The sequence below is a fragment of the Struthio camelus genome, chromosome 1 (genome assembly GCF_040807025.1).
Source record: "Struthio camelus isolate bStrCam1 chromosome 1, bStrCam1.hap1, whole genome shotgun sequence".
NCBI classification, from domain to species: Eukaryota; Metazoa; Chordata; class Aves; order Struthioniformes; family Struthionidae; genus Struthio; species Struthio camelus.
In genome coordinates, this window is record NC_090942.1 from 90256809 (window position 1) to 90282633 (window position 25825).

General features: G+C 43.0%; 1 protein-coding gene across 1 annotated transcript in view; it reads right to left on the reverse strand.

The window, feature by feature from the left end:
- FAM131B (family with sequence similarity 131 member B) overlaps positions 1 to 25825 on the reverse strand; it is a 36330-nt gene that overhangs the window by 9909 nt on the left and 596 nt on the right. Inside the window, exons 2-6 of the mRNA XM_068956730.1 lie at positions 5706 to 5815; positions 4080 to 4115; positions 1335 to 1428; positions 565 to 762; positions 95 to 238 (exon numbers count right to left, since the gene is read on the reverse strand). Coding sequence (XP_068812831.1) covers positions 95 to 238; positions 565 to 762; positions 1335 to 1428; positions 4080 to 4115; positions 5706 to 5815 — 582 coding nt within the window. The remainder of the gene's footprint in view (positions 1 to 94; positions 239 to 564; positions 763 to 1334; positions 1429 to 4079; positions 4116 to 5705; positions 5816 to 25825) is intronic.

Sequence of the window (25825 nt, forward strand, 5' to 3'; positions counted from 1 at the left end):
AAAGGCTTCAGTATAAGACAAAGAGTGGAAGGGTGAAGAGCAACATGGCAACAAGAGGAGGAGAGAGGTGTTTCAAGATTAATGCGGTGCTCACCTTGGCTCTCCATTAGCTCCTGATAGTTGTCGGAGTAGTTGCCTGCTGGATTATCCTGATTTGAGTTTACACTTACATCCTCACCATCCATGGAAGACCAAGCCATGAGAGTTGCCTCAGAAATAGCAAATTGCTCCATCACTCCTGTGCCAAAGGAGACAGAGAGAGGAAACAGGGACGTGAGAAGGTCTTCACTTCTTGCCACCCTCTTTAACCTCATCTGCTGGTCACATTATCCCACCCTAGTCTTATCTCAGCAACATCCATCACCCACAATTGGCTGTCACCCTCTCTGCTTTGCATTCCATTGGCAACACTCCAACCACAGCTTCTCATCTCTTTTTGCCCTTTGAACCAGCCCCAGGTTCTCTGGAGTGTGTTTTTTAAGTTTCGGCACTTAAGTCTCTCAAGGATTCTGCTCTGGGACATCCCAAACCAACCCAATCCACATGCAGAAAAGTCAGAGCTACCTGCAAGGAACCGTGCCTCCTTTTCACCGTCACTCAGGTCTGAGTAGGCATCAGCATCTTTGCGTGCTGTCTCATGCGTGTGCTGCTGCTGCTGGCTGTTAGCTTTACCCCAGCCTTGCCATTCAATCATGTGAGCCACGCGGCCTTGGCCCATAGCCGTTGGCTTAGTGACATGGTCCTTCATGCTGCGGGATATCCCTAAGGGGCCAGACATTAGAAAACAAGGAGGGGCTATTACACAGCTCCAGGGTTGTCTGTCACTCTGCTCACCCCTCTTTGGAAATGGGATTCTTGCCTCCTTTCCTGCCAGGATTCAGGCCTTGGGTTGCATGTCTCCTGCCTTTCACTGTAGCACTCTCCAGGGGAGTTTCTCCATCTTTCCTTGGCCTGGCTCTCAGGAGAAACCCACGTGTGAAAGACCTGGAGAATTTATTTTCTTCCTTGTCTACAATCCATTTAGGACAAATTTGAGCATGAATGGTGAAACCTGGAATTGGATGAACTATGAAATAGAAAATGGGGTTAATCCCAGGACAGTGTGAGGGGAAGTAGTTGAAGACGTCTCAGCTGCAGTGCACAATGAGAAGCCAAAGACATAAGACAAATCTGTTCTTTGAAGGTGCAACAGCTAAGAGATGTCTGCATCTAGAACATGTTGGTGTGGATTGCTCTAAGGCACAGGGCAAGAGTTAGAATGGAGCAATGGGGAGAGGCACAAAGGCATGTGGAGGGAAGCTGCATAGGATAAACCCAAGTTTTGAGGACCTCACCAGAGAAAGATGATTTAGCCAAAGCCCCAATCCCATAAGCATTGGAGTTGCGTTTCAGCTTGGGGAGGATGGAGGTCGTATCTTCCATGGAGAGCTGAAAAGAGAGAGAATATGAAGAAATTATATATGAAAAAGGGAAGGGATGGATGGAAAAGCTAATGGGAGATAAAGAAGAAGAGAATGAGAAAAGGAAGGGAATGGAAGTGAAAGATCAGTTTTAGGATTCCAGAAGGTAGGTGGAATATGAAGCACAGAAGCAAGCAACAGGAAAAAGAACAAAACAGGAGAAGGAAAAAGCAGAGACAATTTAACCAAGACTGGATACTGTGCAGCTGCGGGACTGAGTGAAGTCAGGTTAGGGGAAGAAGCAGAGATAGGCTGAGAAAAGCCTTCCTTTCACCCCCACAAATCCTCCACGGACATGCTGCGCTGTTCCCAACTCTTTCCTAGAGATGCAAGACATGGCTGACGGACAATTCAGGGAGCTTAGAATAGGGAACTGACAATGTGATAGGCAAGACACAGTAATATGGATTATACTACAGATATTAATTTGTTACATATGTATAACTTTTGGTGCTGATTTTCTCTGACTTTTTGTAAAGTCTTAATAAAAAAGAGCATGACTGCATCAGTGATAAGGCCTGTTTCATTCAAGCATCTACAGCTATGAAGAAAGAAATGAGGTCCACAGTTCTGCTGAATTCCCTTTATTCTCTTTCCTGTGTTCAATTTCGGTCTTCCTGAACAAGAACAGGGAACTATTGGGAAAGGTAGCAGTCAGAAACATCATCATAAAAATACAGTCCCTCAAGACAAATTCCTTGGGATTCTTCAGAGATGCCAGGCATTGCATTTTAGGCTTCATTTTCACAAGCATTAAGAAAGCATTGCTTCCGCTTTTCATTTCAACCTCTCTGAAAATCAAGTCCAGCATGTTTCACACGGGGCATCAAAAACAAAGATACTCAAAAGCAATGACCATAACCCTGGAAATTTTAAACCCGGACATGAAGCAAGTATTTGGTCTACAGGCATAAACTTCATGAAAGCTGAAAGGAGCAGTAATTAGGCAGTCAAACAGTTGGAGGTAAAGGAAGCCATTGCAAAGATATTGAATCGCAAATAATCCCAGTCATTTGTTGCACTATGAGAGGAGACTTTCTCTAAAAACTGAATGTAAATACAGTGGCTGAGGCATCCTATTACATTGAAGCCAGAAATTTCTGCATGTAAAAAGTGAGCTGAAGCGATCAGAAAGCAGGGGAAATAAAGCAGACAGTGAAAGATGTAGCTGAGAACTCAGCCCTCATTCCATGACAAGCTTCCTTTGGTGATAAGGCGGGTTAACGAATGTCCATGCATACCCCCACTGGTTATTCCTGCCTGTTCAGCATCCATTCATTTGTTTCAAGACAATCTGAGGGCTGTGCTGTGAGCCACCCTGTGGGAATGACCCAGAACAGAAAGCAACCTACAAGAAGGCTGTACTGCTTTGGGGTAGAGGCCTATGGTATGAAGGCAGGAATGAATGGGAAGAGAAGGAAATTCATAAGCTTTGACACCAAAGAAGTTATATGAAAGTACACTGAGAAAGAGCCACATTGAGAAAGAGGTGTATGGATCCAGAACGGGTAGGACAATGAGAAACTGCAAGTAAGGAAACTGTCTCCAACTATGCTTAAGAACATAGGGCTTTGTCTACCTTACTTTCAGCTAAACAGAACTGCAGTGAGGAAAAACCTGACAAATTTCTCCTAGACTGTAGCTGCATGCACTGTAATTTTCAGCACAGCTTGTTTCTCTAACTGAACCTAGGCACAAGATTCCAAGCGGTATGAGATGTCAGTAGCAGGAAGGTTAATGAAAAATGTAAGTCCCATTGATAGTCAGTGGCCCGAGTGCTGTGAACTCAGAGAGAACCAGAAAAAAAGCACCCATTTAAAAGTTCTGAAAGTAGCTGGAATTTGAAAATGAAGCCTCTGATTCTGTCTTTCAAAGTGGACAAAACTGTCCTCTGGTAATTTATATGAACTGAACATTGTTGAAGAAAAAGCAAGATGATGGTTAGCATTATATGAATTTAAGTGAACACACTTTTTAAGCTTCCAGAGCAAAAAATAGTTTGGCAGTACTAATATGTAGTGTTCCCTTTTCAGGATGCATTATTTTTTCATTATTAAACAAAAAATAAAAACTTGGTGTTTAATGGCATAGGTATTGAGAGCAACTAGGAACATATTTTATTCAAACATTTGCTTGCTTTCTCCACTTGTTAACTAAAGTTAACTGGTGCTGAACACTCTCCAAGGGACATTAAAACTCCTTTACTTTTCTATGTAACTGAATATGAGGGATACATCTCTTCCTAACTCCTAAAGATCAAATGATGCACTCACTGGTCAAAGACTACTGATTCTTTAAAAATGATGGAGAGACACCTTTTTTATCTAGCAGTGCCCAGAAATCTCAAAAAGAGAGCATCAGAAATGACACGCATTTGCCCCATAAGGGCCAATGGCAACTTAACAGCTACCTACAGATCTAAATCACCTCCAAACAGCCAAACACAGAGGCAAACAAAAATTCATCAGCATCTCCTGAGTCCTCGACAATGAACAGAATTTCAGTGGTACTAAAAGCTTTCAGTCATAGTTCCATTCTCATCTCCGTTATAGCCAGTGGCAGAAAAATCCTGGGCTTCCTATGGCTAGAAATCTGAACAGTAGCGTGGTGTATACTCACATTAATGCCATCCCAGGAAAAATCTGTCCGTGTTTGCTAAAGAAAGAAAAGAACAACATCATGTTAGCATAACAAATGAGCAAGCTGCATACTGCCATATATCTCTCTAGTAGCTGATCATAACCAACAGCCATTTCTTTAGCTGTTAAATCAAAAACTTCTGTCTTTGAAGATGAGAGATCTGGTTTTCTTCCCTGCTGTTCATTGTGGTGTCTGTAGGTATCATGGTATTTGTATGTCAGGGAATTGGATGATACAAAGAGCAAGAGAGAGGGAGAAACACAAACACCTTTTGATAGGAATCCTCCTCACTTATTAACAGCTCTTCTTTGCTAAATACTACCACTCCGGCATGCCTGTGTGGGAGGTGCATCTCCTGGGGTTAACACAAGGAGGAGCTAGACTACCTCTGTATTTTGAACATAGAGGGTTCAGTAACAAGTTATGGAATTATTTTCTCCTGGAACGATTTTCTCCTGCAGTGTTTCTGTTTGTCCACTCTGACCCGCGTTCCATTTGCAAACCAGATCCAATTTCCATACCAGCCATTACAGTATCAATTCGTGGTGCATCTCCTTCAGCTAGGAAGACTCACCTCTCAACTCCTTGGTTTTGGGATGCAGGCACTCAAGAAAATTAAGATGGCTCAATTACAGCTATAGTATCCATTCACATAAATCAAAAGGGTATTAAGCTCCAGTATGAGTGCTCTCATTCAGGAGTAAAGAGGCCTTAGATTATTGCACCTTAATCTTCTGACAGTACCCATACAGTTCAGTGAGGTATAATTTACGTTCATTGACTTCTCGATCTGTATTTGACTTAACTGAATTTTCCATGCAAGGCTGGGCCCCACAATTTCTCCCAGGGGTCTGTGAAACTCTAAGCATTACAAGCCAGAAGAGTGTTATAAAGGAATAAAATACCTATATATTAATACTTTGTACAGTTATGTATATTGTATGTTACTTGTGAATACTATGTGTGAGTTATTCATGAACTTCATTTGTGTTTCCCAAAATGTTATTGGTTTAAAATAGCTTTGATCTTTTTCCTAATCATGGCTGCATACCCTGAAACTTGCAGAGATGAAAATTCAGGTATCTAAGACTACAGAAGCTGCAATAATTCAAAACAGGAAATGAATCAGCCTTTGAGATACTGCGTGGCAAATCAATTGGCAGTGAGTTAATAGCGAATGCATTCCTAAAAACCAAAATGGAGACAAATATGTTTCTTCAGAAAACTAAGACTGTGCTACAGAAGCTGGGAGAGCCATAGTGCTGGACATTTCAATGAATGCAATATTCAAGGAGCGCAGACCTGAAGGCTTGTCAGAACTGCCCCATTTTTTACCATGTTCTGTTCTATGCCACTTGTGAGAGGTTATAAGTAAGAGGTTATTTGCAAACGCTTACTCAGTCTGAATACTTTGAGGTGAATGACTCAACTCTATTCAATATAAGCCAAGTTTCCAGAGGTGAAAGTCTGATCTTTGGGTACACACTGACGTTCTGGTCTTCTCCCAGACGATACCCCAGTGATGCATAATACTCATTTCTGAACTCAGAAAGAATCAAAACTTTCCAATTCCCCTGTGTAAGTGGATACAGGACAGGTACTCACCTCAGTGGAAGGTCGATGGAAGCTGCTGCCATGCAATGAACTGGTGCTGTCCATATTGATTTGGTCCACATCTTTCAGTCCTTTCCAGTCTACTGCAATGACCTCGTTTCCTATAGAAACATACCTAGTCAGGTTTCTGGATGCCACTACAATGTGTTTTACCAGTCTTAAGCCAGGTCAGCTCAGCATATTGGAGAGTCACTGAGTGTACGGCCACAACGGGCAGCTGGAACATTTAATCACACCTGTATATCATCAGCTACTACATTTCACCCTGTTATCTGCATGTGAAGACCAGTCATCTGTGTTCTTCCCAAGCACAATGTATGCTTGGCTAAAGCGTAACTCCCAGAAGAAAAGCATCTAGTCATGATATGTGATTGAGAAATAATCGCTTCTTTTGATATCCTGTTCCAATATTAAATCATCATCACTTAAAAAGGCATTTCTCCTTTCTAATTTGAATTGGTCTGGCATCAACTTACAGCTGCTGGTCCTTGCTTTGCCTTTCTCAGCAAGATTAAAGAGCTTTTTAATACCTGTCATGACATTTCAGGAAAGTTATTCTCACACTTGCTTTTCTTCTTCACAAATTAAACAGACTGAGATCTTTAGGGTTCTCACTGTAGAGCATTTTTCTACCTCCCCTTATTAAATCTGTGTCTCTTTTTAAAAGGCATCTCAAATTTGTCAGTTCTATGAAAGGCAGACATAAGGATGTACATGGTACTGCAGGACTGCTCTCACCCGTTCTGTCAATAAAGTTAAAAATCACTTACTGCTTCTGATCACATCAAACCATTCTGGCATAACCTTGCAGTATATACTCACATTCAGTTGTTTGTTCATTGTGATTCTCTAAGCACTTTGCACAGCTTTCTGAGATTGTCACCCATTCAAAAGCAGTCTGTGCTGTTTGGTTTTAGATGCATTTTAATAACAAGTAAAGGATCAAATAAAATTAATCTAAATTAAATTAATCTTTAAATTAATTTAAAATAAAAATGATTTTTAAAAATGAAAAAAATTGCATAAGAATAAACTTTAAAATAAATAGAACTAAATGCTAAGTAACTGTCTGTATTTAAAGTCAGTCAAGTAACACGGACTCCTCTGTATGACTGCTTTCTCCAGATAACTATTTCCTATGCCTTCAGCCCTCGTGTCATCCTCAGACTCTGTTAAAAGTGATTTTTATTCCTACTTCCATGTCATGGAGGAAAACGTTGTGTTGTACTTAAAACTGAGTCTTTTGGAACCTGGCAAGAAATGCTGTATCAGTAACGATCACCTATTAACAAGTAATTCCTGGGATCTTGAGCAATTCCCAGTCCGTTTGATATATATGCTGTTGAACGCATATGGTGTTTTCATCAGCTTTTAGCTTTTTTATTTGTTCTTCATAGGAAATTTCATCTCCCCAAACATTTGGAAATCCTCTTGCTTGTTCTGGCAATTCTGGCTCACTTATACCCGCTCATCACTATGCTTTCAGGGTGGAGACCTTCTGACAGGCAAGAGATGCTGCACAACAAGCAGCCCTACAGAGGCCTGCAGGAGACACATAGGGATGGGAAGTCTGAGGCACTCATCAGCTAGAGTTCAAAAAGCAGAAAACCAGCTTGGTCTTAAAAAGGCTAAATATGGTGAGCTGAAAGCCAGCAGAAAGCAAATGCTATCTGATTTGATGTCCATCACACCTCTTCTTCTCCTCACTCTCTGCTATGCAAAAACATCTCACTTTCTGGAAGAATTAGGACATATTTTCCCCTTCACACTTGAAATATGTTTTCTTTTCATCAGGATAATTGGGACTGAGTGTTTTAATAGCGTCCCCCATATGCTTCTGACTAAGCTGAGTAAGGCAGAAGCAATTCAGGGATCTTTAAAAGAAAAGGGAGATTCCTGTACTGTTTGACACTATTAAGGTACACATTACAGATCAAACGCAGTCAGACTTCAGAAGGAGACAGGGCTAGGCTGTGATGAGCATGATACAGATCACCTCTCAGGGTTGTGAGCCTCCTAGCTAGCTTTGAGCTCAATTAATCATTACGGATTGTGATTATTATTAACTGTGGTCCATTCATGAACTCCAAGTGTGGAGCCGAATCTGTGTTAAACTCTGATCAGATCATTTGGCTCCCATCTGCAGGCAACCCTCTTTGCAAGGCTTAAGGGTGCTTCAAGTTATGCACAGAGACATCCCAATAAGTCTGGAGACATCTCCACTCTTAAGGCCATGCCAGCAAGTTCCTAGGGCTGAGAAAGAGTCACCAAAGCTTTCTCTAAATCCTGGCACAGAATTTATAGACATGGATGGGATCATTATCTCATTCTCTCTGGCTGGTGGGTACAGCTACAACTAGCCCACTTTGAGCAAACACTTCCTTTACTATTATTTTATTTGATATTGCCCTGCAATATCATCGATACCTTCTACCCAGCCTTAGATTATGTTTTGGCCTCCCCACTTAGCAGCAATTTCTTTTCTTTTTTTTTCTTTTTTTTCTTTTTTTCTTTCTTTTTGTTTGTTTTGTAAAGCTGTGGAAGACTGTATGATCACCTATCAAGCTGACAATCCTGAAACCAGCAAAGTGAGAGAGGGAGGTTTGGGGTATGCTTGGATCCAAGTGAGAGAGGCAGGACCTTACTAGGCCCACTCATGGGTTGCCTGTTCCCAGTGCTGCTGGAAACTTCTTGGACTTGGGGGTTAAAATCAAAGCCACCCATCTTCTAGGGCTAGAAATACCCCTAGCAAGGGGAAGTGTCTGCTAGAGCCCTGAGAAGCCTTAACTGTCGCACTCCTAGGTGCATCCACTATAAGGTCCAGTGATAGCTTAAAGTAAATGTATTTGATCTCCCTTGATCAGGAAGGAGCAGAAGGGAGAAGCGAGTGAAGGACAGGTAAGGGGCACTGCAAGGAGGTACAGATCTGGAGAGGCCAGGTACAGGAATGGTTGGAAGGACTGAATGTAGTCAGGGTGAGGTGAAGAGTCCACAGAGGTCAGTGGGTGGCTGAAAGTGGAGTTAGGAGTAGGCATGGGAGCTTAGACAATTTGAATGGGCATGGGGAGCTGGGAGGCATTGAGAAGCTGCAGAAGGTTTTGGTGGAGCAGGTCTGTCTCCCCCATTCCCCTTGACTCTGCTTGCTGGGATCTGATTACCATCTTCCTGCACAGGCAGCCCCCAGTCCTTCCCCACCATCTCCTACCCTTCGGTACACTAAAAGGGGAGGGCTGGGGCCTTCCTGCTGAAGAATTGATCTAGACAGTGATGCTAGAGAGGCAAAGGGTAGACATCAACGCCTTCAATAGCGGCAGCAGAGCCATGGCCATTTTACCTCTACTTACCCTAGGTCTCTCTCCTGTATTCTCAGCTGTTTCTGAGCACAGTGGGATGGCCCTCCCCAGACGTTCAGGTAGACACCTAGACATCCAGGCATGTTCAGCATGCAGTGCAAAACCGGCTGCAGCACTGCTCTGCAAACAGACTGCAGAGACCCCACTGCCAGAAAGTGAGAGGTGGACATCAGGGAATTTGGTGCTCAGCGTATGCAACTTGACAGCCCCAAAGTTTGGAGTATGACATTCAGTTTTTGCTATCAACACTGCTAGTGCAGTGACAATTTCCAAGAAGTGTTAGCCAGTGCAAAATATAAATATTATTATGGCAGACAGTAGCATTAAATAGCTGAAGCAAACATTAACATCAAACTCTTATTTGTCTCAAAGGTCCATACCTGTTCTATAATAATAGAACTGAAGGCCTATAAAATATATTTATCACTATTTTCCTCTAGTTTAAATATTTCATCTTCTAGATAAAGGAAGAGAACCAGTAATATATGATCTTGCGTGCAATATGAAGTTCGATTAATTATCTAAAAGCCTCGCTCTAAACAGTTTCACAGATACTGAGGAATAAGAAATGTTGGGAGAAAATACATGTTTAATATCTGTTATTTACATGCTTTTAAATGCAAAAACAAATGCTGAACAGTTACAGTATCATACACTGTGGCTGAAAAGGAAATCTCTGCGCTCTAATTGGCATTGGTCTTAGGGCAATGTTGCTTCCTCTTATTGAAAGTTGGAAACAGGTTAGGATTTTTTTTTTCTTCTGCTAGAAATTGCCAGAGCAATATCAAAGCACAGACAGGAAAGACCAAGTTCTGCTCTGACAGATGGAAGGAAAGGCACATGAAAATTCAGAAAGAAATATGGACAGTGAAGTGGGAAAAGAGGAACTGAAAGCAGTACTCTATAATTTAGTATTGTATTTATCCAGCATCTTGTCAAAAATTCAACTGCTATTTCCCTTGGCATTACCTCTGTTCAATCTCCTCATTCTCCATGCTGTCTTCTTAAGCGTTTGAGCTGTATTCTTCTCTTTCTCCCTTCCATCAATATGTTTTTGCCTTTGTGATATTGCCTTTCTTCTCCAATATATTTTCCTTTCTCCTATCCATCTTCCATCCCAGCTTCTGCTAACCGTTATGTCCATTCCATTTGTAATTCTATCATCAATCACCTCTTACAGAACAGGATTTGCTCTTCTCTGTATAGAGCTGAAGAGAGCATTCTAAAGCATGAGTGGGTCAAAAAGATAATTTTAAAGTGAGATTTTTGCAAATATATGCAACTCAATTTCCTACTGAAATGCTCTGAAATGAGATAATGAAAGGAAAATTGAGTTTCTGATTTTCTTGCCATTGTTTCTGCATGGTGTGTACAGAAAGGATGTAAAGAGCTTTTGTTTTTCTTTGCACCTAAAGAAGATAGATTTTTTACTTTTTTTTTTTAATATCAGAAATTTCATCCTTGCTCTGGAAGACTCAGTGGATGACCGAAGAACAAGTGGGAAGTTAATTGCAAAAAGCAATGAAATAAAACCAAGGCAATTAAAATATATAAATACATTAAGCCACATTGTTTGCAGATCATGGTTGCTTTGTATTTTCCATACAAATTGGACTAAAAAACCTCTGACAAATTCATCAGAAAAAAAGCTCTATGTTAACTTCCGGTCACAACCAGCAACCAAAGTAATATTCCAACTCAAGTCCTCTAAGCCTTTAGGGGAAAGATATTCTCTCATTGTTACAGTACATATACAGTATATACTGTACTGTTCTCCTAGAGAATTACATAGAATTTCTTAGTTGCACATATTTTCTGGTTTTATTAATTCATTTTGTCTTTCTTTTCCTTTATTGTGATCATAAGAAATTCACTTTATTTCATATTACATATCTGTCACAATATTAAGAAGTCCATTGTCTTCGGGATTCCTCTGGACATTTTCTCAGTTCTCACTACCACTGTGTATTCATCCATTTGGTACGTGTGTCTGTGTTTTGTTCATTTAACAAGGTACGTGCTTGAGTCAGGCATTTACATATATGCCTTTAATCATCATTCTGTTGTAACTTTCGTGCTGGATACACAATATCTTCTCTAATTTGTCTTCCCTATTTTGTTCGACACAAAATAGAACAATACAGTTTGAGAATCTTTAATTTTCAATTGGAAATGTCATGAGGCTGACGTGATGCTGTGAAAATGTGGACCATATACCTAACATGTATTTGTGCCAATTGTTTTGTGACATGTCGTGTCAATTACTATAGAAAGAAATTTATTAATTAGAGTGAATTTTCAGCACTGCTGCTATTCACTGTTAGTAAACTTTCTTTTGTTTCTCAAATTTTACTTTCCAATAGAGAGCAGAAACATTATCATTTGATATTGGTAGCCAGTGTTAATGTTGGTGAAGATCAATATTTAGAGTAAATGGCTCAATTATTCTTTTCCATTCCCTTCTCCTTTTCCTTGAACAACTATAAGAAAACAAGAAAAGTAATTATGGTAACTATGATCAGTCTTTAAATGGTTCTATCCCTAATATTTCATGATACTCTTGGGAGTTTAGTATCTTTGTCAAATGTAATTTCATAATATCCTGTCAAATATTATTGAAATCAAAGAAGCAGAAAAGCTACTGAGAAGGACTGACAGATGGACAGACAGTGTAATTACAGAAACCTTTTTTTTCTTGCATGCTTAACAAAGAGTCACTCAAAAGAAGCGTAAAGAGCAACACTGAGGAAAGGAATAAGCCCCTGCACAATAGTTCCAGGTCACCTCAGGGAGATGAGAGCATTCAAATTCTCCCAGGAAAAGCTGAGAAATGAACCTGAATTATCCACACACTATGTCAGTTGTACTAGCTTGTACTGCACAAACAAACACAGAAACTAGATACCTGCTGTTGACTTTTTTCAAGAGTGCACCTAACAACTGAATCACCTGCAGAAGATAAACAGAAAAATGTTTATCATGGATGAGGTAGGACTGAGCAGTTTGGTGCTTATCAAGGCAGAGAAGCATCTTGGTCTTCACGAAACAGATGCCTTGGAAATTTTGCAAAAATGAAAACACCTACAGATCTGAGGTATCTGCAGAATTAGGCATTGGGTGAGCAGTTCTCAAGATCTCTGCTTTGCTTCTGGGCAATTTAAATTCTGCCCCAATCCATTCTGTCTCTTTCTGCAGATAGGTACCTTTTTGGTCCATATCAATAGTTTTAACTTGTAAACGCTATAGAGCTGTTTAGGAAATAGAATTAATGAGCAAAGTTCCAAGAACAACATTTTCCTTCTTAACTGGAAGCTTTCAAACTAATTCTAAAGGCTACTGCATACCATGTCCTTGCAACTGAGAGGAGACAAACACAGAGCCTAGTGCTAGACATAGGCAGTGCTGTTCCGAGAAGCAATCATGTCATTTAAGCTAAGGAGGTACTGCAAAGAGAAACACATCCAATTAACACAATAAAAAAATATCTCAAAGCCCTGTCTCATCTGCAGAACATTAGCTAGCGTGAACAGCAGCGACGGGTTTATCCTCATTCTTCGATGCTTCTCTGAAGCGCAGAGAATGTGTCCCTGGGGGCTCCACTCAGCACACTAAGTATGAACACGTCAGTATGAACCAAGGCAACAGCCCTCTTTTGCTGGCCTACAGCCAACGTTACAGAAGTAATACGCAGCAGGCAATTTCATATGTTGCTCTCCCTATGTCTTTAAATTTTAATCTCTGTGGCTGGATGTCACATGGGCACTGTCTTAGAGCATAAGAATAACATTAGTTCTGACATCTGTATTCTGTAGATTCATCTCTACCAGCGAGGAAGAAGGACCATCCCAACAGCTCCCCAAGAGTCAATAAGCAGATTGCAACACATCCTTCTTCCTGAGCTCCCTTCCCTGCACCCTGGAGCAGGAAGAGAAAGCTGTCTCTGCCCAGTGGTACCCCCAGAAGCATTGCCACCACTCTGCTGCTGCCACCTCCATCTCCACTAACAGTTGGCACGTAATCCTGCACCATCCCACACAGCAGGAGCCACAGGCTTCTGAGGGCCCTGGCTGTCCCCCATGTCCACTTAGTGAAGTAGGGCACACATGTCAGTTACCTCCTGCTGTTCCCAGGTCCTGCAACACACAGAAGGACTCAGAGAGGGGACAAAATGGAGACCTCCTCCCATGCACCTTACCGCTACCCTTCTCCTCTCCTTTATCCTTCTCCTCCATCTCCCTGATGTACTCTCTCTATATATACATATATATAAAAACACATATGGTCCTCCACCCTTCCTTTTCCTGTTCACAGCATTCCCCTCCCCAGGATCTCTGTTCCTCCTGAGATCCTACATATATTTTCCATCCTCCCTTTTTCTGCTCCTGCCTCTTCCTGTCTCCAGTCCAGCCTTGCTCCATTCCTGCCATCCAGTGCATCCTGTAGAGCCCATGCCTTTTCCCCTTGTTCAGGCCTCTCCTCCCTTCCCCTCTTTCAGTCCCCTGCACCCTCCTACTGGACACTCTCCCAAGCATTATCACAAATACCCACAAAACATCCCAGACATTCATTCACATAGTCCTGCCTGTATGGAGAAGCTGGCATAGACTGAAGAAGGAGGGTCCCTGACCCAAGGGACATTCTCAGTCCCTCTCTCTCCCATAACCTGTGGGGTGGATTGCACAACTACCAAGATGATGTAAAGAGGCCAAGGTGGGGCTCCACTGCCAGCAGAAATGTTAGCAGTCACTCTCAGCAGAATGGGTGGGAGAAGAAGGAGAACAAGAGCTCTGCTCCAAAACACCAGCATATGGGGGCAGCTGCAGCCTGCCTATCAGTTTCAGGGTCCTCTCTCCTTACTTGTCCCCCCACCAGCTTTGGGGTGTGGCTCTGGCAGCCCCAAAGTGTACAGCCAGGTGACTATGACCTGGCCTAGCACTGCCATCACAAACTTGGCCATGGTGTCCATCAGCCACCACCTTGTGGAAGAGCAGCAATGGTCAAAGCCTCTTCCTTCTACAGCCAGGAAGCACAGAGACTGCTGCCTTCCTGTCATCACCCTCCAACCCAAATCAAAAGTGTGGGAGCTGCCAGAGGCAGTGAGGCTCTGGGTCACGACAATGGCCTCCAAGCTTTAGCAGGTTTCTTCCCGGCAACACAGGCCACCATCTGAGAGGCAACAAGAAAGGGACCCTCACTGGCTGTGTTTCCATTCTCTTCAAGCCCCTGCAGGACAAGGGTATACAGGTGGTGCCAACTTCTGTTTTGCAACCCTTCAGAATGCTTCTCTCCTCCTCATCCTCCCCTTGTTTGCCCTGGAGAAGCTGGTATTCCCCATCAGCCCTCTCCTGCAGGGGTGGAAAGGATGCCATCACTACTGGCCATAACTGGCAAATTCCTAAGTTTTCTCTTTATGGACCACTGTGTTTGAGGAGACAGGCGCTGGGTCTGGCCCCATCCCATGGGGGGACGACAAACCTCCCCCTTCAACTACATGGTGACCTCAGGAAGCCCTCTCCTCCTACTCCCTCATCGACCCCCTCCTTTCCATGCCAGTGACCCCAATTCAGCTCCCAGGATGCCTTTGGCTCCCTCCAGATGTCCAGGGCACTGAAGGAGACACCATCCCCAGTCCCAGGAGGCCACCAGATGTGCCCGGGCTGTCCCCACTAGACAGAGCACCACAACTCCACAAGCAGCCGGGGAACATGACAAAGACCTGCCAGCAGTGGGACTGCAGGGGCTGAGCTCACCAGGCACAGCTATCAGCACAGGCTCACCAGCCCGGCCCCAATCACCCACGCCCTGGGCCTGTGAGGGTCGTGCATAGCTCAGTATCACAGCCGCCAACACCCCTACCCCTAAACCTACCCCATGATTTTCCCTGCTGCCCCTGAGGACACAGTCCCAAACAAGAAACAACCTTTAGAGGTGGGTGCTGTTCATGAGCTCCCTCTGATCCCCAGAAGGGTTACGCACCTCCCTCAGCTGCTTGCCCTTGCATCAACAGAGGAGTCAGACCAAACTGTACTGGCTGCGCTGCGCTGTGCTGCGCTGGGGATCTTTATTAAGCAGGAGAGTGACAGAAACGCCCCAATACAGAGGCCTTGGGGCACTACAAGCACTGTGGGCTTACACAAGTCTGAAGGCTCCTCAGCCCCATCATGCTGAGGGACGAGCTGTGCCACCTGCTGGAGACTCGTTGCTCTAGGAAGAAGATGCAGCTGACCCTTGCCATGGGAGATTACAACCTCATCCTCATCAGTGAGGGGCCTGCTCAGGGAGGGAAAGGGACCCATGGGGCAGAATCATCTCCTGTATCATGGGGCCCTCAGGTCTGGCAACAGTACCTGCCTGCTGGTGCACAGCACTGCTGGTACCACTGGCACCCCCACCATTGGCCAGTAGGTTCCTTAGCCCCCTTTCTCTCTCCTTCCTAGTGAAATAGCTCAAAATTGCATTGCTAAACCCCATGGGCCAGAGGGTAGGTCTCTGTAGGGGCTGGGTACTCTCCATCCTTTTCCTGTAGGAGACCTTCACTGATCTAACTGCCAACCCTAGTTGCTGCAGGAGTAGAGAAGCACAGTCTACTTTCGCTGCCTCATGGATTTCTCTAGTGGAATGGCAACCTTGTTCACCTTGGAAATACAGCCCAAGATGCTCAATGTCACTGAAATTATGCCCAGTCATCTGCTGCACCGTTCAGTTTGTATAGAAAGGCTGGTTAGTAACCCTGTTGATGTCCGTACCCCCATAACAGGTCCAGAACATTTATAATTCTATCAGCTGATATCTGCCTTCCTTGTTTGTCTGGATCCTCCAAAGTGGCTAGTCCTGGATAGGGACTTTAACATCACCAAGAGTACAGCACTGGAAGGGGGAGATATCAAGCTACAGCAAGTGTGCCTGGGAAGATTTCACCCTGGTGCAAACTCCACCCAGGTGACTGTACTTCCTTCATCTGAATCTGAGTAGCAGAGTGTGACCCACTCTTGGCTGAATGGCATTTGCTTCACAACATAACATGTTCTGAGATTATTCTTCTTATGTCACCATCCATGGCAGTCAGCATCACCTCCTAGAGGATAGGGCTGGTCTACTACATTTTAACAACAGCTTGTTAGAGGATATGGACTTTCTAGCAGCCTCCCAGGGGTTCTGGATCAATAGATGAGAGAAGAAGCATGCCTTTCCCTTGGCCCAACAGAGCAGGAAGTTGCAGGCCAGTCTCTTTTGCTGCAACTACGTGAAGTCATCAAGCCAGTGAAGGGGCATGGCAGAATGAACAGGATGTTCTGGGGCTGGAGAGGCAGGTTTCCCAGCAGTTCAATGGGTGCCACATAAAGCAGGGCAAGCTCCAGGTCCTGGAAGAACATCAGGCCCAGGACACCTTTGTGTGGTTGCAGATCCAGCTCGTCTGGGAGATGGATCATGGCACTTGCTTCTTCCATGTCTTGAGAATAAGAGGATTGACAGAAACATATCGCTTGCATCCTGGCAAAGGATAGCACTACTCAGGCAGAACCAGAGCAGATGCATGAAAGAACAAGGAAGGGCCTTCTCTGCAGCCCTCTTCTCTTTGGATAACATTGATTTCTGTATTTGCCATGCCCTGAGTAAAAGTTCCCAGTGGTCAGCACAGCTGACCAGGACTCACTGGAGGTCCTTCTCACTGTGACTGAAATCTCAGCAACACTCCACCACGTGCCCAGGAACAAAACTCCAGGCTCTGCCAGGTTGAGCCTCTCAGGAGGGAAGAGCTTTGCCTCTCAAGCCAGATGGCCATGACAGCTCTCCTGCCAAAAACAGCGGGCCCTCTGCAAACTGAGGAACTGCTGTCCAGTATCACTCCTTAGCACAGATCATAGCAAAAGCCACCTAACTGTGGCTAAGGCCTACACTGGCTTATGTGATACAGCCAGGCCAAGCCACATGATCCCAGTCCAGAGCATTTTTCACAAACTCTATCTGATCTAGGCCATACAGGGACAGTCTGACACTCCTCCTGGTTGCCCAACCAGAAGAAAATGCTTAACAGAAGAAATAATGGCTATCATACAGGGACCTTGAAGGCGTTCAGTTTCAATTGCTGCTTTGTGGGGTCCAGCAGCTGTGTACTGCTACAGAGTGCTCCTTCAAGCTCAACAGGGTCCTGTTGCCTTCAGGTGGAGACTGAGTCAGGGCTGCCTTATTCCAGTCATCACTGCTCCATCACCATAGAGTTCTTCCTCTGTATTTTCTGCTAGGGGGCATTGGGCCTAGTGCTGAGAGGGGACTGGGGCAACTCCACACTGCTTGCCTTGCACATAGTGTAGAACACCCAGATCATACCATCATCTCCTACCTCAGATGAGTCCTACAGGAGGGCAGCCCCTTCCAAACCCGAGCTCCACAGAGCTCCTTCTCAGGCCTTGGCCTGTGACTTCCTAGCCAACCCTCACACCACTTTAGTAAGCTTTGAACAGCTAAATGACTTGCCTTGAGAACACCTCTACGCATTCATGCATCAATTGCTCAATTTCCTCACCCTCACCTCCCATCCAGACACATGGTAGTGAGACCACTCATTGTCAGCAGAGGATGAGGAACCCTTGTGACCAGTTTCTACTCTGAGCTAACTCACTGGCCCAATGGGGGGCATCAGCTAGAAAAACCTCCACCAAGCAGAAGGCACAAGTCTGTTCACAGGACCCCCTGACTTGCACCCCTCTTGATAATCCTTGTTGTTTCCTACTTTTGTTTTGTTTTCCTACTTTTACCCAATTACTTAATCATCTCAGGACCTTCCCTTTGATCCAACAGCAGACTCTCTTCAACAGCCTGTGGTGAATCACCTTTACAAACGTGCTTTGGAAATCCAATCAGATTTTATCCACTGGATTTCCTTTGTCAATATGCTTGTTCAGCCTTTCTAAGACTTGTGTGGCATGTTTTCCCTTAACAACAGTAGTGTTAATTATCCTCAGTATATCTTATTTGTCCATACATGTGCTGATTCTATTCTTTGGAATAATGTTTACTAGTTTGCCTAGTAGGCACATCATGTTTACTAGCCTATAGTTTCCCAGATCTCAAAATCATTTTAAAAACTGGCATCACATTAGCTAACTTCCAGTCTTGTTGTGCTAAACTGATGCAAGACATCATACATAATAATTAGTAGTTCTGAGCCCTGAGGTCCCTCAGGGCCCTGAGGTCTTTCAGCCCTGAGGTCCTCCAAAAAACTTGTATGAATGCCATCTGATGACTGACTACTCTTTCACCTACCTGTTCTGTTGCCTCATCTTCTGAGGCTTCAATCCGAAGCTGATCTGATGCATCCTCAGTAAAGAAAGGTTACAGTAGATGAACCTCCACAAATTCCAACACAACGAGCACAGATCCAAAAAAGTATTCCTTTTTTTCTGCTATGGTCTTATATCTCTCTGAGTCACCTAAAACCTCTTTAAAAGTAACACTACGCAATAAGTCTTGCTCATTGCACAAGGCCATGCCAGGAGTCACTCATCTTTTATGGGCTTCTTGACTGGCTCCTGAACTAAACACTTAATCTTTGAATGTGACACTTAGCCAATCGACATCTAGGGTTAACTGAAGTCTCCTGCCACTACTAAGTTTCCTGCCTTCACAGCCTCTTTGATCTTCCTGTGCCTGTAACAGTTTCCTGTCACCATCCTGACCAGTGTCAGCAGTATTATCCCTAAAACTGTTTTTCCCTATTTAGGTCTGGAATTTCAATTCACATACTAGCCATCTGGATCACTGAACTATTTTTCTCCAATTAATAAAGGTTTCCCCATAAAACATAACTGATTAGCCTCTATGGATACGACCACATCTTCCAAGAATGTTTCCATCTGTAAGTTTCCATTTCTTAAGTACATTCCTGTACTTGAAAACTTGTGGCTTAAATTCACAAAAAAAAAAAAAAATCTGATTGTCTAATCTAACCTCCTTACTATAAGAGAGGCCAAAGTCATTCTCTTTGTTAATTTTAGTTTCAGTTGCTATGCTAGACCTACAGGGCATCCTTTAAAAAAATCTTGATTTTTACTTATTCAGGTGACAAAGAATTTATTACAATTCTTGGTAAATTATTAGTAGTTAAGTATTTTCACCATTTGATTTTGTGCTGTATTTCTAGTCTGAATGTATCTGCTATCCACCCATTGTGTCTTAACTGTTTTCTGCTAGGTCAAAGAGTTAGATGATTTTGAGCTTTTTTTCTCCACTCAAGTACTTAAAGACTGTCATCGGGTCAGCTCTGTAAGTTTCTACTCATGGTTCACATATTTCTTTTCTGACCTTTCTTCAGTTTTGCAGTACTTCTCAAAGTGAGAATAGTAGAATTAGACAAAGTAGTTCAACAGTTTTTTCACAGATGCCAAATACAGAGAAAATATAACCTTCTCTTCTCCTATTCAATACTCAGCTCTTCATAGATCATGTTAGCTTCTTCGGTTGCAGCACCACAGTAGAGGCTTTTACTACACTGATTATCTGCTCAGACAACTATAGTCCTTTTCCATGTAACTGCTTTTCAACATAGAGCTCCTGTCCTGTAAATATTGTCCAACTCTTTATTACTAGATGTATGAACTTACATTTGGTCAGACTGAATCACATACTCCAAGTGAATCAAACTGTTCCATGTCAGTGACCTATACTTTTTATTTTCATTTTCATTTTCATTTTTTAAAAGTTCTTCCAGTCTTTGTAGATTCTGCAAAGTTTATCAATCTTTTTAGATTTTACTCAAATATTTGAGCAATTTGTTAAATCACATGGCACTGACAATTATATTGAGAAATGTGGAATTGCATAAGCAACATGAGCTTTTCAACAACAGTTCTTTCTTTGTTGTTACTTTGATCCTTATTGGATTTTGGTGCACTTAATATGTACCATATTCATACATTATTAGTCAAAAACTCATGTGGTGCTAAGTTGGTTGCTAACTGACTAGTGTTTTTGTCTTTTATCAACCTAGTATTTTAGATCCATTACCTTTATTGCCTTGTCTGGAAGGAACCTCATAAATGAAAAGTCATGAAATGAAGTTAGCTTGACAGGTTCTGTTTTGCATAAATGGATTCTAATTGGCATATTGTCCTTCTTTAAGTTTTTATTGAGTTCTGAATGAACCATCCTGGTATTTTATTGGGAATTAGATCAACAAAATGAAGTACCCAGGTCATCTCATAGAACTTTTAAAGCCATGATACAACTCCAGCATTTCATCTCCAGATCTTCCTCACTATTTCAAAACTTACTGAAAAACAAAACTATAGTTTGATTCTTTATCCAACTGTTCAAAAACCCTTGAGTGGAAGTTATCTTACATTTGCTGTTTTAAGTATCAGTCTAGCATCATCACTGTGTGTTGTTGGAGCAGAGAGCATGTCCTGAAATGAGCTGAAAACTAATTTTCTCCTACTACCCCCCCAAGAAAACGGATTTAAATAACTATTGATTGGTTCTCATTTTTTGCTTCAATATACATCGGACTATAGCAGAATCATTGGCTCCCAGCTCTATTATGCCAATGAAAATAGTATTCATTAATTCAATTTTCCCTTCAGCTTCTTTGTAATGTCTCTCATAATTCTCTTATAATACTCCCTGTAAGAGTTCACGAAGTCAGTATACTGTCCTTGAGTTCTGTTTCTCAAAATGACATCTGGTGTGTCGTCCACAAAAAAAAAAAAAACTTAGGTCAATCAGTAACTTGCAGAAGACTATTGTCTTATACCAATGACAGTTGCTGATATTCTTATCTTACACATGGTTTTTGGTACTGTTTCCTTAGAAAACCAGGTTATGCCATTGCACTATTTGTTAGCCTTCCTCCTGCAACAACTTTGAAACCACTAGCCAATAACCTGAAAAGGGATATAGCGGTCTCAAAAATTATCATTTTGTACACATTTCATCACAACAGGCTTCTAGGTCAGGGAGAACCTCTGTTCAAGTCCTCACTAGCAAAAATAAGCTCTTTACCTGAGTTTCTAAAATGATCAGATTGAGAAACTGCTCAAAAGAAGGAAGGCCAGACTGGGAAGAAGTAGAAGTAGTAAGATCAAACACAAAGCAGATTGACCTGGTGGAGAAGGTATTCCTTTATATCTCCGCTCTGTTCTTCTCTCCCCCAGGTATGAGAGGAACAAGATGCCCTGACGCCCTTCATTTACTCCCACTCTTTTTCCCACGTTGTCTATGTAAGGGAGGTTACTGCCCAGAGCCCTGAGTTTTCCCCTTTCCACCTGTGTACATGCAAGTAAATGATTATTCCCTGATGCCCTCACTCAGCTTTCTTCTGTTTTGTCTTTTCCTCTCCTACCCTCTTTGCTCTCTTTCTCTCTCTTCACTGGCTCACGTATATGTTGAAGGTGAAGGAGGGAGGAAGAGGACACTGAGGCCCCTTGGTCTGTATATACGCAGAGGTTGTCTCACCTTTTCACATTCCAACTGCAATAGACTATGCCTACCATGCCAGATGCCACTTCAGGCATCTTCAGATCTGTTGGGGGATGAGTGAGGAGAAAAGTGAAGGGGACATTCACTGATTTCTCCAGCTGCTTACCCCCTCTCCTATTAGTCTCCTATGCTGTTCCCACTCTGCTGAATCTAAAGTGGCTGAAATAGAAGTGCATAGTCTTTGGCTCCATTTCTCCTACTATGGATCTATGAGCCATTCATTTACACTTAGCATAGCACAGTCAGTGAGGGAGCACATAGAAAGTAGGTGATCCTCCAGCCTACTAGCTTCTACAGTGGTTTCTCCCTCTGCCAATCCATTGGGCATTCATTGCAGAACGGAGCCCAGCAAACTAGCTAGCTGGCTTTGGCAGGTCCAGTTTGACGCAGAGATTGTTAAATAAAAAGCATAGCCTTTTCTATCTGCACAGCCAGCCATGACAGCCTGACAGTGATATGAGCCTAAGCCAGCTATCATCTGGGCTGCTTCTTGCTCAACTGCCAGACCAAATAAACATGGGGAGGACTTCAGGTGACAGCTAGGGTTATTGTGGTGAGGGAGTCTGTGGTAAACTCTAAGGTAAGGAGTTAAATAAAAGTCGTAATGGGGGGAAGGTGTAATAGGCGTGTCCTAAGGATATGCAGAGGGCCTGGGGTCCTCTGGCAACACAGTGCCTTACCATCACATGACTGAAGCACTGGGTCAAAGCTGACTTGGAGAGTCAACCACTGCAGATTTGATGTCAGAGTATAGCTCAGGCTGGAAGGGATCTCTGGAGGTCACCTAGTCCAATCTCCTGCTCAAAGTAGTCAGCTATGAGATCAGACCAGGTTACTCAAAGCCTTTTCCAAACTGGTCTTGAAAATCTCCAAGAATGGACACTACACAACCTCTGTCCCAATGCTCAACTGTCCTCACTGTCAAAAAGTGTTTCCTTATATCCAATGTGAGCATTTCTAGTTTCTCTTCAGCCTCACCAACAAATAGTACTTGGCTGTAATTTCTTGGAATATTTTGCAACCATGTGATGTCGCTTCACAAAACACATTTGCTGCAGGCTGCTGTGAAAAGACATCAGAGAAATCAGAGCCACCACTGCAAAAACTAAGAGCATGCATGAGCATAATAAGCTTGAGCTTTCCATTCATGTAAAACCATTCAAGAATTAGAGAAATCTTACCACACCAGTCAGAATAACCCATATTAGGATACGTCTAAACTGTAGTCAAAGGTACAATTGCAATGCATTCAGACTGTAACTATAATGCATTCAGACATACAAGCAGGCCTGAACTATCTTAAAAGTGGTTAATTAAATTACTGACAATAATCATGCTGATCTTTGCATGTAGTTGGCACTCAAATATCTGCTAAGATCCCACCTATATTTTACAGCCTGTACTGTCCAGCAACGTCAGTCAAAACCTCCTTTACAATCATTGCAATTGAGTCCCAGCTGACATGACAGTCACCACACAGCCCTCCGGGAATTATGATGGGGCAATTATCCCCAACAGACCTGCGTGCTAGCTGTTAGAAGGGGCATAAGCCAGCTGCGATGCTCATGAGGTCTCCAGTTTGTTGGGTACCTGCTATCATGCCATGTAACACAAAGCACACTGAGGTGTGTTACAGTGGGTGCATGTGCAGAGAATGCGACTGGGTATCACCTTAGTCTTTTAAGATTACTTTTCAGCTTTTCTCGTATCCTAGGAAATCTAAACCTGATCATCACTATTGTGAATTCTGGTATCCTCTCTCAGACTGGAAGATGTTACATGATTCCATTTTGATTTTATGCATATGGAGCTATTCTGTTATGACCCTCTCAATTACTTTTTCCCATGTAGGGAATAACTAGAAAAATCATATTTAGGAAACAAAATGTAAAGATGCATATCACTAAACATGCAAACTCTGACATCTAACTAGATCATAGTAAAATGTCCCTGCAGGAGATGGATAAATCATGTGGTTTGCTTAAAATTGGAATGGAAAAAGCCCCGCAGCAAGCTCAGGGCACAATCCTGCATTGGCCCTTGTGTGGTGAATAAACTAAATGTGACTGATTAGGAGCTTTCTAGCACTAATTTCTTCAAGTTAAAGAACCCAAAATCTGCTACGTGCAAGTTCAGAGGTAAAATCAACACAAGCGTGCCATCGTTCTTTTATTTCTAGAACCTGCTTTGTCTTGAGAAGGCGGTACAGAGTCCATAAATTAGACTAATTCTGCAAAAATCTAACAAGATACACCATACAACAAGAACACAAAGTTCTACATCATGCTAGGGGTTTAGTTTCCAACTACATCCTAGAGGTCAGGCCTAGCACTTAAAAGCACTGTTTTTCTAAAATAGGCCTGAAGCATTCTCCCAATAACTCCCAGAAAGCTGGAGCGGGTATTCTATACTTTCAAACAAGAATTGTTCCGAACAAACCTACTTATGTGAAGGAGTCCAGGTAAAACTCAGACATCAGTCAACCCAGCCTCTAAGACTCTAAACACATGAAGTCCCTACTAAAGCAAAACAGTGTACAAGTTTCACACAACACAGGCATCAGGCACCATTCCGACATTCACATCTGACTCACACAGAGATTAGAATCATTGTCTTACAATTCCCCAAGCACAAACCTCCACAACATGGGCTCAAGGAAAATTCCTCAGTTAACTGTATAAATAGGTCCCTTATGTCCACTGTGCTCTCAGTATCTAAAATGAGTATCTCTTGTAGAAACAAAACGTCAATATAGTATGAAAAGTCCAATCTCTCTAACATTAAGGGCCATATTTTAGGAGTGCAATTCGTGCATAGAAGGTGAATTTTCCATCATCACTATCCCATCATCATTTTAACTCATAGATGCTCTTTTATATTTTTATTTATGTGCACACATGTGCATAGAATCTATATATGCACATGATACTAGCAACAGCTCAGTTGCACAGGCTTTTTGGCAACTCAGATTCCAGGTCACAGATTAGAAAAATGCTGCCATATATAGGAGCAAATATCTGGGTGGTTAAGCACGAAGGCTGTGTGTCATTCTGAACAGTGGAGAGTGCGTGTTTCTAGATGTGTTTGTTTTGTTTTGTTTTGTTTTGTTTTGAATAGTGCTGTGGAGAGAGAGAGTAGAAATTAATGCTACTAATGTGTACTAGTTCAGACATTCATTGATAAAGGCAGTATAGATATTTTGCCAGCTAACAGGATAACAATGCCCTTGGCAGTTTGTCCAGTCTGATGCATATGTACATGTGGAGGATTTGGGAAAGGCGGGAGAGGGAGGCAATACCTATTTTGACATGCTACCGACACACAGATCAGGGCTCTCCAGATAAGTATGAAGAATCTTAAGGGAAATGTTGCAGTTAGCTGCAGCATGTGGTCATTACAGAAGACACAGGAAACTTCGTTACACCATGAGGACAGCAGAGACTGGCAAGACACATTGGCTAGATGTGGGAATTAAGTCCTAAGGTAGAAACTGGAGTCTCTAGTTTAAAGTTTGCTGCTATAGGAGCACAGAGTTCCTGGAAGTGCTCACCATCAGCAAAGGGCTTTCCTATTGAGACAAGAAGAGATGTCGCAGCACCAGGCTTTGACATGGTCCATCAGATTTAGTCTGGGTATGTGGTTCAATTCCCCTTGCCTTCAAAGGCTTCATTTCTCCATAGACGACACAGGGCCTGCATGCTTGGTGGAAAGGTGTAGAACAGTGAGGTGTCTATCAAATGAGCTGCACTTTTCTCTCAGGGGCTGTTTGGGTGGCTTGAATGCCACATGCCCGCATAACTCATGTCTGTACATGTGGTTTGCACAGAAGGAAAGTCTCCTGCGGGGAGGAAAGCGTGCCACAGGATGCTATTTTTCTCTGTAGAGACCTGTGCTCAGTGATCAAGGGATCTTTTGCTATCTGCATCTGTGTAGGAGGGGAGAGCTAGGTTACACAGCCTAGAGGCTTGAGATCCTCTGCTGAAAAATGTGTGGCCCAGCGGAAAGATGCTATTCCGCCCACTGTGTCCCCTCTCAATGGCTCTGCGAGGGGGAAGGGATTCAGTTTTATTTGCTATTTTCCATTGAAGTCTAGGTAGGGGGAAGAGGGAATGGAGAAGACGTACAGATCATGCAATGTTACGGGTATACTGGGATAACAATAAATCCACTACTGAGAGGGAGCCACCGGCCGCCTGACCCTGCTCGGAGGGACACGCCCCGCACCCCGCACCCCCTACCCCGGCGGCAGCGCAATGACCCACATGTTCCCCGACCTTCCGCCAC